We start from the raw sequence: 17,742 nt of genomic DNA on the forward strand, positions 1-17,742 counted from the left end.
TTTTACACATAGAATTTTAATACATTACAAGCCACACTCATCTTTAACAATTTCTGCATTACATTATGACAATACAGCATGCTGCATTATAACATCATGTGAAACTAAAAACAATTAGAAAAAGCCTGTTAAAAAAAAACAGTCTGACTGGCTTCCATTAAACTTTGAATTGAGCTAATAATCCTGTATTCAGTCTTGCACTTACATTCAATTATGACTAGCAATGCTTTGACATATTCAGTGCAAAATGCATGAAAAAATGTGTTTTGTCTTATTCTTTCTTTTAATTTTTATATAATCGTCTCTTGCATTTGCATATAAAACAGCAAATGTGTTTAGTCCCTTGTGGAATTAGAAAGGCTGTAGAAATGTTCCACATCCTGTTGGCTGTTTCTGCCCAAGCTGTGCTAATGCTGACAAACCTTTTGAAGTTGCTATAGCTCTGGGAGAAACAGAGTCTTTAAAGAAAAGCCAGCATTCCAGGAGGGGGAAAAAAAAAAAAAAAAAAAAAAAAGGATTTACATCTGCTGGTTCTTCTTCGTTTCCCCAAACGCCAAGTTTTTAATACAGACAACCTTGGGCATTACTGCAGTGCTAGTAAAGCTCAAGCTGAAATGCCAAGGATGCTGGGATGTGCTTGACGAGACCCTATTCCAGTAGAAACTAGCATTCATTTAAAATCCAACACAGAAAATGCAAAAATAAATTTTATAAACCTTTCTTCATGTATCAGATACATAGATCCAATAAATAATAACTTATCAGCAGTAGTCATCTATTCCACTCTGCCAATTTATGATTAGTGCTTTCATGTATTTTCCAGAGTTTTATCTAATCCTGTTCTAAACACTATTTTCCATCAATTTCCTCTAGCACTATCAGAACTAAATATATTTCAGACCATCTGAGCTTTATCTGAAGTCCACATTATCTGCGTATCTCAGTCATTCACAGTTAAAAGTATAACCTTAAAGACACTTCTGAACTTCTTTCAAACTTTAGCTGCTCAGATAAAATCACTGATCGAAATGTTATTTCCTTGCTTCACTTTTCTGTACTGTCCTGCTTGGATGGGATGTAAAATTCAAAGCCACTGCTCAGCTCCAGAAGTACAGCAGGCTACGCAGAGGCACAGGATGCTCAAAGCACAACTCCCAGGTGCTCCACGGACACCAATCAAGTCAAGACAAACTCTCAGCACTCTCTGAAAACAGTTTTCATCTACAATAATGTTGATGGATCCAGAGCCACCTTCATCAAAGACTGCACTGCCGCAATTCATATTTTCAGAGTATCACACTCGGGCTGTCATGCTGTTCAGAATGAAAGTAAAGTGAACAAGGTGTACGCAAAACCAAAGTTCAATAGTCTGAGTAAAAACTATAATCCTAAAGTAAACCACTAGAAGACATAAAAACAACCAAAGATTCTAAGTCGAAATTGCTAACGCTTTTCCATCATTAAAGAAACCATGGTGTTAAAAATACACTTGCTTAAGAAAGAGGTTACACACACACTCTTACACCTACACGTAAGAATACAAATTCTTATCCTTAAAATCAAGGCAAGTCCAGTAAACGCTGCAGTGAGCTATCTATAGGAGGATTTTGCTCTCTCAAGCACAAGAGCATCAGCATTCACAGGAAAATGACAGGTGACTCCTCTCCTTTCTTCTCTTACCCATCCATTCCCCCTGGCCCTCCCTCAGGCTTGATGACACTACATGGCAAATCCCTCTAGCAAAGGAGGCTCTGGGGCTCTTCACTCACACGACTTCAGCAGCTTTCAGAGAGCTGTGCCTTCCCTGTGCAGTGCAAGGGCTTGCTAACCTCTGCAGAGAAGCCAAGTCTTAAATGGTTTGAGGACCAAATCACATCCTTATATTATTCTGCACTGACTCCTACTACACTGAGTTTTGAGGGAGTAAGAGAGATTTGAAACTCCTGCTGTCAGAAACATTCTCTTTCAGTAGACAAATAAGATTTCAGAGATGTCAATTCGGCACCACTCTCTAGCATTGAATTTATTTTTTAGGAAAGTTTTAACAAATGTAATGTGATCAGGTACTAAATCAATCATCCAGATTTTTGGCTCTTGCTGTTCACATGCTAAGCTGTTATCAGATAGCTGGTTATGAAACTACAATTTTAACCCTTAAGCTCCAAGAGATAACCACCTTATGGACACATGAATAATCAGGCCTGAAGTACAATCTACTATACTGGCCTACTACCAGTCTAATTCTACAAATTCCGTTTATTATTCATGTTTCTCACCAAGTGGAAAAAGTAACCCATAGGAAATAACACAAACACTAATTTCTTTGCAAGTCTTTAGAGTTATTTTTGAAAATCTCTCAAATACTATGAATTGGATTTTAACATTTTTGATCCCCTTTCTGCCTGCTTCTCTTATTTCTATATCACAAAGCAGAAGGGTCATGCTTTAAAGAAAATGCAGGGATACAAGACAGAGGAGGACAAAAACAAAGGAGAGGTTAACAACTCCAAAATATGACATACTTCATGCCCCCCTAGATGCTGCCTCTTCTTTAAGTTTATTACAGTTTACTAGTAGAGGGCTGTGTCCTATTAATAGCATGGGAGATTGAAGCCAGTCAATGCAGGAGTGTAGACCAAAAGCAGCATCCAAACTAAGAGGTCAGTAGAGACCAGTAGCCTCCTCAGTTGTCCCCAGCTCTCCATGGAAAAGCAGCAGCTCTCAGCAGCTTCCTGTGGCTTCTTCACTGTAAACAAGTAGGAAGGGGTAAGTTGTCAAAGCCTCCAGGTCTTAGGACCACCTCTACAGCCACACAGAAATGCCCTACAAGGCGCTATAAGCATGTGAATGTTCTCTGCTTAACCCATTCTGATTACTGCTCGTGCCTTCTATCTGCTCCTCCACAAAAATCAGCCATAAATCAACTGTTGCCTTACCAACTGCAAGCAGAAATTGCAACAAAGCTCATGGAAACCAACAGAAAGGTATCTGGTGCCCAGGCAAGCCCATTATGCCTTCTTCAGGATATCTTTAATTTCTAAGCTAGATCTGGGTCTGAGTTAACACTAAAGTAGTTTTGTTGTTCTAATAGCTGAAAAATCATTGCATCAAAGATCCACTTAATATTCTTAGACTGCAAATTGGCCACAGTGAAATGCAATTTGTCTTTCAGGAGCCAATGCAATGAACTGAGCCCAGAACCCATAATTTCTACTGTAAGCTCCCAGATGCAACAAAATATACTATGATACATGTTGAAATCAGAGGTAAAAACTAGATGTGTTTTGATTTTGATATTGTCATTAAGTTTGGACTATAAAACCATCTGATCCATATTGCTAAGCATATTGATTTTAAAACACTGTCACATAAAAAGGATAAAAATTAGAAAGAGATTTTAGTTCCTTTTTAAATCTGAGCACTGTTTATCCTAGTGCACTGAACGAGGCAAAGGCCCTGTGGAAAAACAGAACAAAACAAAACCTGGACTCATGAAATTAAGAGTTAGTGTCACACAATGTGTGCCAATGAGGCCCAAGCACAGGGTGCAAGTTGTCAGCAGCTGGCTTTTATGAAATTCTAAGCTTGACCTAGGAGCTCATACATGTTATAAATCTATTATTTTATAGCATGTCAAAGCCCTAGAAATAGTAAAAGCTCTAAACAATGCCAAGTACTTTCTGCAATGACAGCATGAGCCACTCTGGGGAATGCCTGTATTAGCTTGCATCCTACCCATCCTGCACACACTCACATTTGGTTCTTTTGACCAAACGTATGTACCTTTTTTATACTGAGACTCATTGTAAAAGGGAGCTATTGCTACTGTTGCAGCACTGGTTGTAAATTACCCTTTTCTCAGCTTTTCTGCTGGCCCAGAAAAAAATCATGCAAATTCAGGTATAAATCAGAGATAATAAGAGAGAACTTTGGATATACTTTTAAAACAGATCAACTGGCATGGTTTTATATTGATTAACTTCCTGTGTTTATTGATTGACTCCGTAGGTTTTTACATCATTAGTAAGTTGAAATTAGTGTTTATGGACAGACACACATTGAGTTAAAAAGAAACACTAGAACCAAATGTAAAATTAGGCTTCACAGAACTTATGTCTGACTTAAGCTGATCATTATTTCTGGTACTATTGTTAAGTGGAGAGCTAGTTATACTGTGACATGTCATTATAAGCAATACAGGCAGTCTTCAAACTAGGAATCTTACAGATAGCAATCAAACTGAGAAAAAAACCCACACATCATTCATACTCCTCCATCCAAGCGAATAAGAGAAGCAAACACCAAGATACCCTCATTTAGGGTATTAGCCTTCCCATTCAAGAGTAGATTTCCTTATCATCAGATTAAAGAGGATGAATATTTTCTGCCTACAGATAAGAATTTAGGGGTTTTTTCCACTCTAAATGATTCTTATATATCAGATATTGGGTTACAACAGTCCTTCCCAGCTGTATTATACTCGGCAAATGTTAACACAAAGACCATGAAACAGATTCAAACAAATCCAAAAGGGCCAAGAATAAATTAAAAAATAAATACACGAACAATTACATATACTTGAAAGTCAGTTAAGGAATATTTTAATTCTATTCTCTCTCAAGAAAAATGAAGTAAACAAAGAAGCCTTCTGTCTCCAGGTTTGCTTGATATTTTGTGTTTGTTATGTTGACTGTCTGGAGTTTTCTTTAGAGAGTGAATGGCTGGAAACACACCTAACTCAATTCAGCTACCCTCTCATGGTAAGGAGATGTAATGCTTTTGTCCTCTGGATCACTTCAGCCATTGGATTCACCCCAGGGTGATGGCAGGACCTCTTAACTCCCAGCACATCGCCCTTCACTGCCAGGCTCATGGCTTCACTTCTGCCAGCCCATACAGCAGTTTCAACCTGCTGTTGCTGCAAAATCCCAGGGCTCTGCAGGATCATCTGCACTAATGCAGAGCCTAGGAATACCTAGGAAAAAATGCCCTCAAATATGTTGATAGAGGTAGAATATTTCCTTCGAAAAAACAGAATAATAGTGCTGTGCTAAAGCTAATGGGTAACAGTGATCTCAGATAAGCGCCCCAGCACATCATACATCACAGAAGAACAGGAGCACAACAGTACCACTGCAATGGATGCAGAACAAAATCAGGTGGCAGAGAAAAAACAGACCATAGTCACAATTAGCAAAATACTAAGGTAAGATCTTACAATATCCAATAGCCTATAATAGGATCAAACAAAAAAATGAAACTGTCTTGGCAGATAGAGGAATAGCCAAATTCAAGAAAGATCTACAACACTCTATAATTGTGCTGAATCATCATGTTAATCTCAAAATCACAGTACAGAACTACAGGTAAAGTCAGAGTGCATGATGACCGCTTTCAACTTAATTTCCTTCCACTGTGTAGTGGAAGTGATATGGAAATCTATTTCCCTTGAATAAAATAGGCTTTTGATACTTAGTATAAGCATGTAATTATTCCTCACATTTAAGGAATCAAACAATTTGACAACGGAAAGATGGGAAAACATGTACCAAATTGATCTGTAGTGTTTTTGTGGGAAAATATTTTCTCAACCATTTTCCTAGAACACAAAGGAAGGGAAAGGTGAATATATTTCTTAGTTTTACTAAGAAATTTCAAAGCTTAATTAAAAGGCTATCTCAAAAAAGCTGTTTTATTACATGTAAACTGTAGATGTCTGGTAGGTACCCTGAAAGACTCCTCTAAACATAGAATCTACATATCTAACATAGAACTGCTAGCATACATAAATATATGCAGTACATTCAGGCAGAAATTATGAGGAACGTATAGGACAGGAATGGGTGAGTAACGTGGATAGAGGAACTATCCCATGCTACATTTAATTTTCCAGTAATAGAGAGTCCATTATATATTCAATATCAGTGGTATAAGTATGTCTAAATTATGTCATAGTTGGAAAAGTACCTTCTGAATTTGGACTTGGGAACTGAAAGATCTTCACAACCTTCTGATAGCAAGAAACTTACCCACTGAATCAAACCCTCCCTGCCAGGCACTCTAAGTTGGCCAGAATTCGGCATTAACATTAAAGGTCTAGAAAACAAACTGGACTATTTTTCAAAGACGCAAAGAATTTACACCTCTCACCCAAAACCAATGAGAACGAAGGGGTTTAGCTGTCATCGCAAAAATAACATACTTATCCCATCTAGACACGTGTGTAGGAACTCAAACTTTAAAGTGAAATTTTGGTTAATGGGGACATTACTTCATCCCTAGGGGTTTTGTTTGTTTGTTTTCATTTTCATCAAAATTTTTATTAAACCATTCGACAGGGGGAAATTAGTGAATTCATAACGTAGCATAATGATTGGATATGATACTGAATCCAGGAAATTATTTTACCAATATCTCCTAACCATCAGCTGCAATAGAATGTACACAGCAGACCAACAGGTAAACAAGATTATTGTGTGAAATAAACCTGTTGTATAGTATTATAATTATTATATATTGTTATATTACCAGCCCAACCAGCTAGAAGTATAAACTAAACTATTTGATATCTGGGTAGTATGATTTGAGGAGCCTGCAACTACAGCCAAAATTGTTCCTAAAATAGGAACTGAAATAATACCTTTTAAAGTAGCCACTACACTCTAAGGACAGTCAACAATTTCTACTAATTTTAAAAATACAAATGACATTCTGTATTGTACAAGAATCTTGATAGGAGGCAAAGATATGACCTTCCGCATAGCACCCTTTTTGAAACCATAACTGCTTCCACAGACATGGTGTGAAGTGCTGCTTGTCATGATCTTGGTTTCAACACCATACCATAAATTCCCAATATCCCATTAGGGGCACTCCATTTTCTTTTAACCAGAATAAAGCAGTTATGACATTACATCCCTTCATGCTTAAAATGAAAATAAACAAACACAAAATATCCTTCACCGTTTTTTCTTTTTCTTCTCTGGGAAGTACTGCTAAGCCACATGGCTCTACACATGAACTGTTGTCAACAGGCTGCTCTGAAACTGAAGTTCTGGATGACACACTAGACAAAGCGATCCACAATGAGAATTAGAGACACATTGAAGAATTCATCCTACTTTCCTTCCCTTAATTACTGACATGCTGTGATTGATCGCTTTATAAACCATTCTAATCTACTTTCTTAAAATGTATTAAGCAGAGATACAAAGCATTTTTTTTCATGTTGTAAATGGTGAAACTGCAGTCACATCTTTCCCTTTAAAAGAGTCCTTTGTATGCCGAAAGCCCACAAAGAATAAGGCGTCAAATTTAAAACAACAGCTGAAAATATCTTGTTTGATTTACTGAAGTTATCACTGAAATTCATCAGCATTCTTGAGAACACTGCCTTGTAATTTAAAAAGCCCTGCAGCGGCACTAACAAAACACCTCTTGGGTATCCCTCCTCAACAGAGCTATATGGCGTGCCATACAGAAATCCAGCTCTTACAGCAAGCCAGTCACGGTCAGATGTTCTTCCATATTCCCAATGTAATAACAGACCACAGAAATCAAAAGGAAAACTGATATGGGGACTCTATTTGGAGGAAACAAGGGGGGGGAAAAAAAAAAAAAAAAGGTCAAAACCCACTTCTCCAACCCTTACTAAACTAGACCTAGACGTAAGAAAGAAGAGACAAAAAGTTCAAACCTACAAGAAGGTGACTAAAACAAACCCTTGAGCATGCCTAGGCTGCAAGGCAGGTGCTACCTAAGCTGGGCTCCTCCAACAGCTCCCACCATGGTGTCCAGTCACCCATCCTGGGGAAGGCTGGCAGCAGTCCCACACCCTTCTGGGCAGCCCCCCACACTGCGGGGGACAGGGGAGTAGTGCTTCCACCTGTGAGACACATGCTGTGCTGGGTGTAAACACAACCATCTTGCCCTGATCACTCCAAATGGGATTATAAAATTCCAGTTTCCAAACAATGCATGAAACTCCTCTGATTGGCATATTTTAGATACCTTCAAAACAGGCCGTGAATTAGTACTGCTCAGGGTCAGAAAAATAGCTCCAGAGAATTTATTTCCTAATTACAGTTAACACAAATTAGCTGTTTTACAAAAAGAAGCACCAAAATAATATCCCATTACAGTGACATGCAGTAACATAATATTTCAGATTTTTCAGACAACTACCTTAAATAGTTCCTGTTCTGCCCAAATTAATATAAGCGCATACAGAAAATTAACTGGCTGTCTAGATGCATTGTGGAACAGAGTGAGATTGTCACTATGCACTACAAATGCAGATACTGTGTTTCACCTCTCAAGAGACGATAATGTGATTCTTGGGCTTTCATGACAGTTTACTAAGTCTGCCAAAGGACTGTGAGTCTGAGGATATGAATAAGGTAATTTTATTACATTAAACTAATAGGAGTAGTAACACCATTTCCAGTATTTTTACACAGATTTCAGTTTCATAGTACAGCGTAGAGAGCAGAACGGGTAATATTGCAGCTCTAATAGGATTTATAAAACCATATTGATAAATGCTACCCAAAACAGTAGAGTAAAATCCTGTAACCATTCAGCACCTATAACACTATCTTCCTAACATAATCATGAATTTTCTTTTAGACAGTAAGAGCTCAGATCTATCTTCAAACTTTAAAAATCCATTACTGCTCCCCAGCAATAAATTGGTAATTGAAACAGTTGGGTTGGCACACAAATAACACTCTGATGTTAGATAGCCTCCCAACTCTCGAGAACATGGAAGCCTTTAAGCTTCAGCACTTTAACATACTCTCTGGAGAGCTGATATAGGAAATCACCAGGAAAAAAACCTGGTACTGGCTTCAATTGCACCTCAGCAGAACTCTTTCAAGCTCCACAGTATGGAAATTGCTTGTGCCTGGTGCTGCTATGGCAGCCCCTCAGGGGCTGGGCGCATGTTATTAGGTTTAATTTGCCCATGTAGAAAAACTAGTTCTGCAGCTGCTACTATAATTTAAACCGAAAGTGTCAGACTCCTAACTTTTGCATTTTAACACTGGCTGGATTCAGAAAGAACAAAGAAAAGTGAAAAATCACTATTTTATTCTGCCTGTCAGTGAGCTAGGATAAAAAAAGGGGAAGGAGGGCATTCGATGCAGTCTTTTCACTTTCTTTCCAATAAACGTAAACCACTCCTAACCATAACATGTCAAGATAAAATAGTTAAATATATGTATCTAAATAATTTCTGTGTCCAGCAATACAAAACAGGCAATATTTCAAATATGTATTATCTTCTTTTATAATTGTGGCATAATCTGTATTAGTATTACCATACTATGAAGTCTCTGCATCCTTACACTTGTTAATATTTCTAAAGAAATAAAAGTAGCTTGCGTTGGTCTTGGAATTAAATAGCATAAGATACTTGACAGATTTATCTTCAACTGTGTCTTTAAAGACATACTTCTTTTGTCCTCCCTATGCATCTCTTCTCCACATCTGTAATACATGCTGCAGTGCCCTCTCATGGATACTAAACACCTAACAGGAGAAAGAGTGACACTACTAAACCTGTGCAGTCACATAATTTGAGCCAAGACCTAAAAGGTTAGTTAAAAAGCCGCAGAGAGAGAAGATTTCATAAAAGCAGCTGACTGCTAATGGACATCATTCATCACCGTAAGCGTTCAACTTTGTATACACAGTCATTACTGAACCTACAGAATTTTTGGTAAAGTCAGTGTTTGAAAACTGTATGGCCCGATCTTCCCCTTGGATTTTATCACATTCATCACTATAACTTTCTCAAGCTATTCTACCCTCTTCCATGTGTGTCTTCAAATCAAGTCCCAGCTATTCCACAGTCTCCTTCATTTCATACTCACGGGCAGAGTAAGACAAAACAGGCTTGTGTTGTTTGCTGCGAGACACTTCAGTGACTCTTCCAGCAACAAATTATATAGATACAATTACTTTGGAGAGATAAATAAATTTGTCTTTTCAAAATTCAGCTTCTCAAAGTATTAAAAGGACTAAAAAACCCAACAGGAAAACAGAATCAAAACTGTGCAAACAGTTATGATGAACAAGCACCATATCCAATTGCATAAATACAGTTTTATACAGTGAAGAAATTCTACTAAGTGTAATTTTTTAGCTCTGCATATGAGAAAAATAAGCAATAATCTACAATGACCAAACACAGCCAAGACTTTTGTGTAAAGGACTAATGCCTTTAAATAAAATTTAACATTTAATAATAAGTCTAGAACACAACAAAGCTACACCTTTATAAAAGCTTGTAAACTTGAAGACAAACACTGTTTTGGCCCCTTCCCTAGACCGTATATATTGTACCTGTCATGAACCACCAGGATATTGACAAAAACCTGGTCCTGATGGACAGCAGGATGACCATGAGCCAGCACTATGCCGTTGTGGCCGAGAAAGCCAATGGCATCCTGGAGTGTATTAGAAGGGGATCGGTTAGTAGGTCGAGAGAGGTTCTCCTTCCCCTCTATTCTGCCCTGGTGAGACCACATCTGGAATATTGTGTCCAGTTCTGGGCCCTCAGTTCAAGAAGGACAGAGAACTGCTGAAGAGAATCCAGCGCAGGGCCACAAAGATGATTAAGGGATTGGAGCATCTCTCTCATGAGGAAAGGCTGAGGGAGCTGGGTCTCTTTAGCTTGGAGGAGACTGAGGGGTGACCTCGTTAATGTATATAAATACGTAAAGGGTGAGTGTCACGAGGATGGAGCCAGATTCTTCTCGCTGACAACCAATGATAAGACAAGGAGCAATGGGTACAAATTGGAACACAGGAGGTTCCACTTAAATATGAGAAGAAGCTTCTTCTTAGTGAGGGTAACTTGCTAAAGCAGGTTCACCTAGAATAGATCACACAGGAATGTGTCCAGGCATGTCATGAATGTCTCCAGAGAAGGAGGCTCCACAAACTCTCTGGGCAGCCTGTTCCAGTGCTGTGACACCCTCAGAGTAAAGAAGTTTCTCCTCATATTCAGACGGAACCTCCTGTGCTTCAGTCTTTGCCCATTGTCCCTCATCCTATCACTGGACGCCACTGAAAGGAGTCTGGTCCCATCCTCTTGACATCCACCCTTGAGATATTTATAAACACTGATGAGAACCCCTCTCAGCCTTCTCTTCTCCAGGCTGGACAGATTCACCTCTCTCAGTCTCTCTTCATAAGAAAGGTGCTCTAGGCCGCTAGCTATTTTTGTAGCCCAAGGCCGGACTCCCTCCAATAATTCCTTATCCTTCTTAAACTGGGGAGCTCAGAACCGGATGCAGTACTCCAGATGTGTCCTCACCAGGGCAGAGTAGAGGGGGCGGATAACCTCCCTTGACCTGCTGGTCACAATCTGCTTAATGTACCATAGGATACCATTGGCCTTCTTGGCAACAAGGGCACATTATTGACTCATGGTCAACCTGTCGTTGACCAGAACTCCCAAGTCCTTTTCTGCAACATTGCTTTTCAGTAGGTCCACCCCTAACCTGTACTGGTGCCTGAGGTTATTCCTCCCCAGGTGCAGCACCCTACTCTTGCCCTTGTTAAACTTCATTAGGTTCTTCTCTGCCCAGTCCTCCAGCCTGTCCAGGTCTCACTGAATGGAAGCACAGCCTTCTGATGTATCAGCCCTTCCTCCCAGTTTGGTATCATCAGCAAACTTGGTGAGGGTGCAGTCACTTCATCCAGGTCATTGATGAACAGGTTGAACAGGACTGGACCTAATACTGACCCCTGGGGAACCCCACTAACTACAGGCCTCCAACCAGACTCCACACCGTTGATCATAGCCCCCTGAGCTCTGCCATCCTGCCAGTTCATGATCCATCTCACCATGCATTCATCCAGCCCACACTTCCTGAGCCTGCTCATAGGATGTTGTGAGAGACGGTGTCAAAAGCCTTGCTGAAGTCAAGGTAGACAACATTCACTGCTCTTCCCTCATCTACCCAGCCGATCATACCATCATAGGTGGCTATCAGGTACATCAAACAGTATTGCCCTTTGGTGAACCCATGCTGACTACTCCTGATAACCTTCTTTTCCTCCACATCCTTGGAGATGAAATCCAGAATGAGCTGTTCCATCACCTTTCCAGGGATGAAGGTGAGGCTGACTGGCCTATAGTTTCCTGGGTCATCCTTGCCCTTCTTGAAGACTAGAGTGGCATTGGCTTTCTTCCAGTCCTCAGGCACCTCTCCTGTTCTCCAAGACATTTCAAAGATGATGAAAAGTGGCTTAGCAATAACATCTGCCAACTCTCTCAGCTCTCATGGGTGCATTCCATCAGGGCCCACAGATTTGTGGATGTCCAGTTTGTGTAAACGATCTCTAACCTGTTCTTCCTCAACCAAGGGAAAGTCCTCCTTTTGCCAGACTTTCTCTCTTATCTCTAGGGTCTGGGGTACCTGAGGGCTCGTCTTAGCAGTAAAGATGGAAGCGAAGAAGGCATTCAGTAACTCTGCCTTCTCTGTATCATCTGTCACCAAGGCACCCTCATCATTCAGCAGCAGACCTGCATTTTCACTAACCTTCCTTTTCCTGCTGATGTACTTGAAGAAGCCCTTCTTGTTGCCCTTGACATCCTTGGCCAGATTTCCTTCCAAGTGGAGCTTGGCCTTCCCCACCATATCCCTGCATACTCTAACAGCCTCCTTATATTCCTCCCAGATGGTCTGTCCATTTTTCCACATTACATAAACATCCTTCTCCTTCTCTCACCTGAGTTTTGACTGGAGTTCCTTACTCATCCATGCTGGCCTCTTACTCCCTTTACTTGATTCGCTCCTCATAGGGATGCATTGGTCTTGAGCTTGGAGGAAGTGATGTTTGAATATTAGCCAGCTCTCTTGGACCCCCCTGCTTTCTAGAGCCCTATCCCACGGGATTCTTCCAAGCGGGACCTTGAAGAGGCCAAAGTTCACCCTGCTGAAGTCCATGGTTTTAGTCCTATTTATTGTCCTGCTTCCTCCAGGCAGAATACTGAACTCTACTATCTCATGGTCACTGCAGCTGACACTGCTCCAAACATCTCCAACCAGTTCTTCTTGGTTTGTTAGGACAAGGTCCAGCAGCATGCCTCTTCTTGTTGTCCTCTGTGTCAAAAAGTTGTCCTCAATGATCTGTAAGAACCTCCTGGACTGTGTGTGCTTAGCTGTGTTGCCCACCCAGCAGATGTAAGGGTGACTGAAGTTTCCCATGAGAACCAGGGCATGTGATCATGAGGCTTCTTCCAGCTGTCTGTAGAAAGCCTTTTCAACTTCCTCCTCCTGATCAGGTGGCCTGTAGTAAACACTCACAACAGTGTCCCCTTTATTAGCTTGTCCCTTAATTTTTACCCATAAGGACTCAACTCGCTTGTCATTCCCCCCCAGGCAGAGTTCGAGATATTCACACAAAGTGCAACTCCTCCACCTCACCTTGCTGGCCCCTCTTTCCTAAAAAGTACATAGCCCTCCATGACAACATTCAAGTCATGTGAGCTGTCCCACCACGTCTCCGTAATAGCAATGAGATCACGGCCCTGTGAAAGCGCATAGATCTCTAACTCCTCCTGTTTATTCCCCAGGCTACATGTGCTGGTGTACAGACACTTCAGGGAAGTACTCAAGCATGCGGGTTTCTCCTGAGGGGTGCAGAAAGATCCACTGCAGCTGTGTGTACTGTTGAGGGGGATGGCCTTCTGGTTCTCATCTTGGGAGGCAGCTAACGAATATTTGTTGCTGCTCTGGTTGGTCTGGCATGTTCCTCAGTTGGATGTGATTGTGTAAGCATCACCACTTTCGAACCCACTCCCCAAGCTCATCTGTTTAGAGCCTGCTTCACCTCGCCCCTCTGTGCTTGCTGTCTTGTCCCACAGCATGTCACAGGTGAGCCGAATTACATCCCCCTCCCACACCATATCTAGTTTAAAGCCCTGCCAATGAGCCCTGCTAGCTTGTCTGCAAAGATCCTCTTCCCCTTATGTGTAAGGTGAACTCCATCCTATGCCAGCAAACCTGGTGCCGTGTAGGCCATCCCGTTATCAAAAAACCCAAAACTGTGGTGGTGACACCAGCCATAGAGCCATGTGTTAACAGACTGCACCCATCTGTTTCTTTTAATGTCATTGCCCATGACTGGAAGAAGAGAAGAGAAAATAACCTGTGCACCTGATTTCCTCACCAACCATCCCAAGGCCCTGAAGTCTCTTTTAATTGCCCTTGGATTATGGGTCACACTCAGGAGCCAAATCCAGATTCAATTAACTGTAATTACAAGCTCTCTTTCTACCTTGCATAAAAAGGAACCATTCTTGGAAACAGGGCTCAGAGAATGTGAGTAAGTAAACCTTTTTAATGTAGTGAAAAGTACACTAAGAGTAAGCAGGTTTAGTGAAAGTGTTTCTAATTCACTGAAAAATAGTAAGAAAATTCTCTGCCATACACATGCACTAGGCAAAGATCAAAAATATCAAATGTTCATACGAAATATGTAAAGCACTGTAGGATAAATTAATTTTTACATATATAAAAACTCAGTAGCTATCTGAGATTTCATTCATTTGATTTGAGGGTCTTTAATTCGCTCTTCAAAAACAATTCAAGGGAGTCCCAAAAAACGGCTAGAGGAGTCTTACCAGATTTGCAAGACTGCAGATTACAGGGGAACAGCTAGAAAAATTATGAAAGAGAAAGAGTAAAGAAGTTTGTATGAATTCTGCTCTTTAAGAATCTGCCACTTAAAAGTATTTACTCAGAAGCAGCACTTAACAGATCAGATTTCTAGCACTGGACACCAGATTTCAACCTGCAGCAGATACTGGAGCTCAGCTGGTTCTCCATAAGACACTAATTCCTAAGGAAAACATTTCCTACAAACAGACAGGAAACCACATCAGACATCAAATGTCTTAAAAGTGGCGTAAGGGCTCGTTGCGTGGGAACAGACTGCTAAAGTTATTATTCAGTCTTGCACCTGCATTTAATTAAATTTGGAGATGAAACTAAAAAGAATGGTAACATTTATGTCAAACACTGGTCAATCTGTACTTATGAATCGTTGCACTTAGTTGAGAAACAGAAATGGACTTTGATTCTAGGTCACAAAAAATTACATCCAGTAGATTCATGAGGGGCTGCAAACAACTGGTACAACTGTCCAGATTTATTACTGATTCCCTTTTTGTCTCCCTGATGTAATTTCAAAACCAAACTTCACAGAAAAATTTATTTCCCCCAAATTAATGTCTTAATCACCTACTGGAAGTACTCAAAGTAAACATTACGTTGTGGCATAAAGAATAACTTTCAAAACACCTTCAAGCGCACAGAGCAAATGATACTCCAGTAAAACCTTTCAAGTGTTCCATGGAAAGAAAGTATCAAGTGACTGCTCGTAAACCATGACCCAGCCTTCACATGTTCCTCATACTGAAAACGCTCTGAAACACAAACCAGGCAAGCCAGTTCAGCTGGGAGTTCCTCTCACCTTTCAAAATCAGACTCCAAGTTCAATTCTTTAGCCTGCTGCCTTCAATCTTACATGGATTGCTGTGGTAGATGAAGAAATATTCTGGAAATGTTTGCAGATAACCAGTTTAAATTTCCAAAACAGGGAGCTGCTGTTGCATGGCGGGGAGGGGGGAAGGTGGGTGTTGGTTTTGGTTTTTTTAAAATTAAGTGCTACCTCTGGGAACTTTCACAGTCACAATCCTGTTAGCTGCATACAAAAAAGTAGTCGCTGAATGCCTACTTTTGAGAAGGTATTACAGATCCCAAATGTATTAAAAGGGATACCACAGCATAGCTAAAACATAAATGTAGTCTACATTTCAGAAAAGCCTTTTCTTAAAACAATGATACAGGAATACTAACAACAGGTTATAGGTGTATAGCAGGAATAACAACCTACAAATTGTGAATGAATCCTGCCAGAAGATTGAAGTATGACTACAGAGAGAGAAATTCTCGTATTTGTCTATGCATCCATTTCTACAACCCTTGGAGCAGCTGTCACACAAAAATCACTGCTAGTAAACAGAGTAACTTCACCAACTGCGATATTTAGTTTTACCTCATCCTTGAAATTTGGCAAGACAAGTAAATAACACCCTATTCACAAAAACACACCCCGAATGAAACCATGCAGGGCAGTTCTTTGCAGGGTGCTGTAAAAAAATGTGCGGGACTCCCATGAACCCACCCACTCAGAACGGCCGGTAGAGATCACTGGTGACATGAGACGATGGCAATCTCTGCCAAGGAAAGTTATTAGATTCCTTTGTAATCAGGAGTAATCCTGGCCAGAAAGTACTGGCATATGGGTCATCAAAGGTTGTCTTCAGAGGGGCTTAGCATTTTAGCTACACAAAGCCAAAGCAAGCCAAGACAATATTTTCAAGCTGTTATCTTTTATCTGAAAAATGCACCTCTTCTCCTACAATTAGACTGATGATGCAAGTATTGGAGAAAATGAATTCTTTTTTTGTTTGTTCTATTTATATTAGTGAACAGCTATCAATTACTTAAGCACATTTAAATTCAAATACCAACACTTCAACAATCCTTTGTCCCTTCTGTATGTTCCGCACAAAAATAAAAAAAATCTGGATTTATTTTCTCTTGTTTTCTCATAGATTAGTTCGGTTTAGGTGACACGAAACAACTTTATCCTCAAAGTGACACAGCTAAACTTCAGACTATCAATCTTCTTTTGATCCTTTAAAATGATAGGATTAGAAAATAGAACTCTTAAGCACTTCACCTGCCAAAAAAAAAAACCACAAACACTAGACTTGTGTTTCATTTTAATGTAGTCTAGCTGGTACCTTAATATAATACATCTGTAAATCCCCAGGAAATTCAGATCAGGTTAGAAGCAGGACTACAAGTCAGCATCTGCTACAAGCAAAGCTATCAAGTCACATTTAGGAAAACAATCAACTCTTGCTTTAGTGGTGGGGTTCACTAGCTGTAGCTATGATTATTACAGTAAGAAATATGGCAACATCTAAAAGTACATTCAACAAGGTATCTGGCCACAACGGCCATTTGCTTTTTGGAGAGATACAAGCTCTCCTATGGTGAAAACAGACAACACAGCTTCAGAGGAAGGACTTGCATTCTTTTGTCTTTTAACTAGTATCAAAAAGGAAAGTACTAAATCCAGAAGCTTTATTACTAATGGCAATGAAAAAGCAGCATGGGCAGTTTTCTCAGCTGAAACAGAACAATCCCTATCAGAGTCATGGCTGTGTCCTACAAAAATTGGCTGTAAAACACAGAGTTCCTTTCCTCCCCAAACTCTGCTTGTAGTGTTGCCGTTTAAACTACGTGCTCACCGGAAATGTACCGCCCAAAATATTAATTTTGGAAATCACTGACCTATTACAGAAATGTCCTATTTGTTTGAGGGTTTGGGTTTTTTTATTTGTACACCCACATCACTAGGATTGACATAGAATTAATCTTATCCAGTGAGCACACTGAAGGTAGCAGAAGAGAAAAAAAAAAAAAATCAAACTGTCAATATAATATAGAAGTCCATAATGGAAAATGATCCCAGCAATGCCATAATCACATATATTTTCAAAGAATACACATATGCAGTGTTATATTCTGTTCTCAAAACAGAATTTCCATTAAAGGTATCATATTTTTTAAAAAAAGGCGAGTTTCTCTCCAAATAAGAGGTTTACCTTAGATGGCAGGCTAGAAGATGCATATTCCTACACTAAAG

The 17,742-nt window shown here is 40.0% G+C and overlaps 1 protein-coding gene across 4 annotated transcripts in view; it reads right to left on the reverse strand.

The window, feature by feature from the left end:
- The window catches only part of ZNF385D (zinc finger protein 385D), a 428,288-nt gene that overhangs the window by 303,153 nt on the left and 107,393 nt on the right, over positions 1-17,742 (reverse strand). The window contains exon 1 of one of the 4 annotated variants that reach the window (XM_065630229.1): positions 1,681-1,757. The exons of the other annotated variants lie outside the window; for them this stretch is intronic. Within the exon in view, the coding sequence (XP_065486301.1) occupies positions 1,681-1,684 (4 nt within the window). The 5' untranslated portion in view covers positions 1,685-1,757. Of the gene's footprint in view, positions 1-1,680; positions 1,758-17,742 lie in introns of those variants that run through there. 4 annotated transcript variants of the gene reach the window in all.

Source organism: Caloenas nicobarica, chromosome 2, assembly GCF_036013445.1.
Source record: "Caloenas nicobarica isolate bCalNic1 chromosome 2, bCalNic1.hap1, whole genome shotgun sequence".
Classification (NCBI taxonomy): Eukaryota; Metazoa; Chordata; class Aves; order Columbiformes; family Columbidae; genus Caloenas; species Caloenas nicobarica.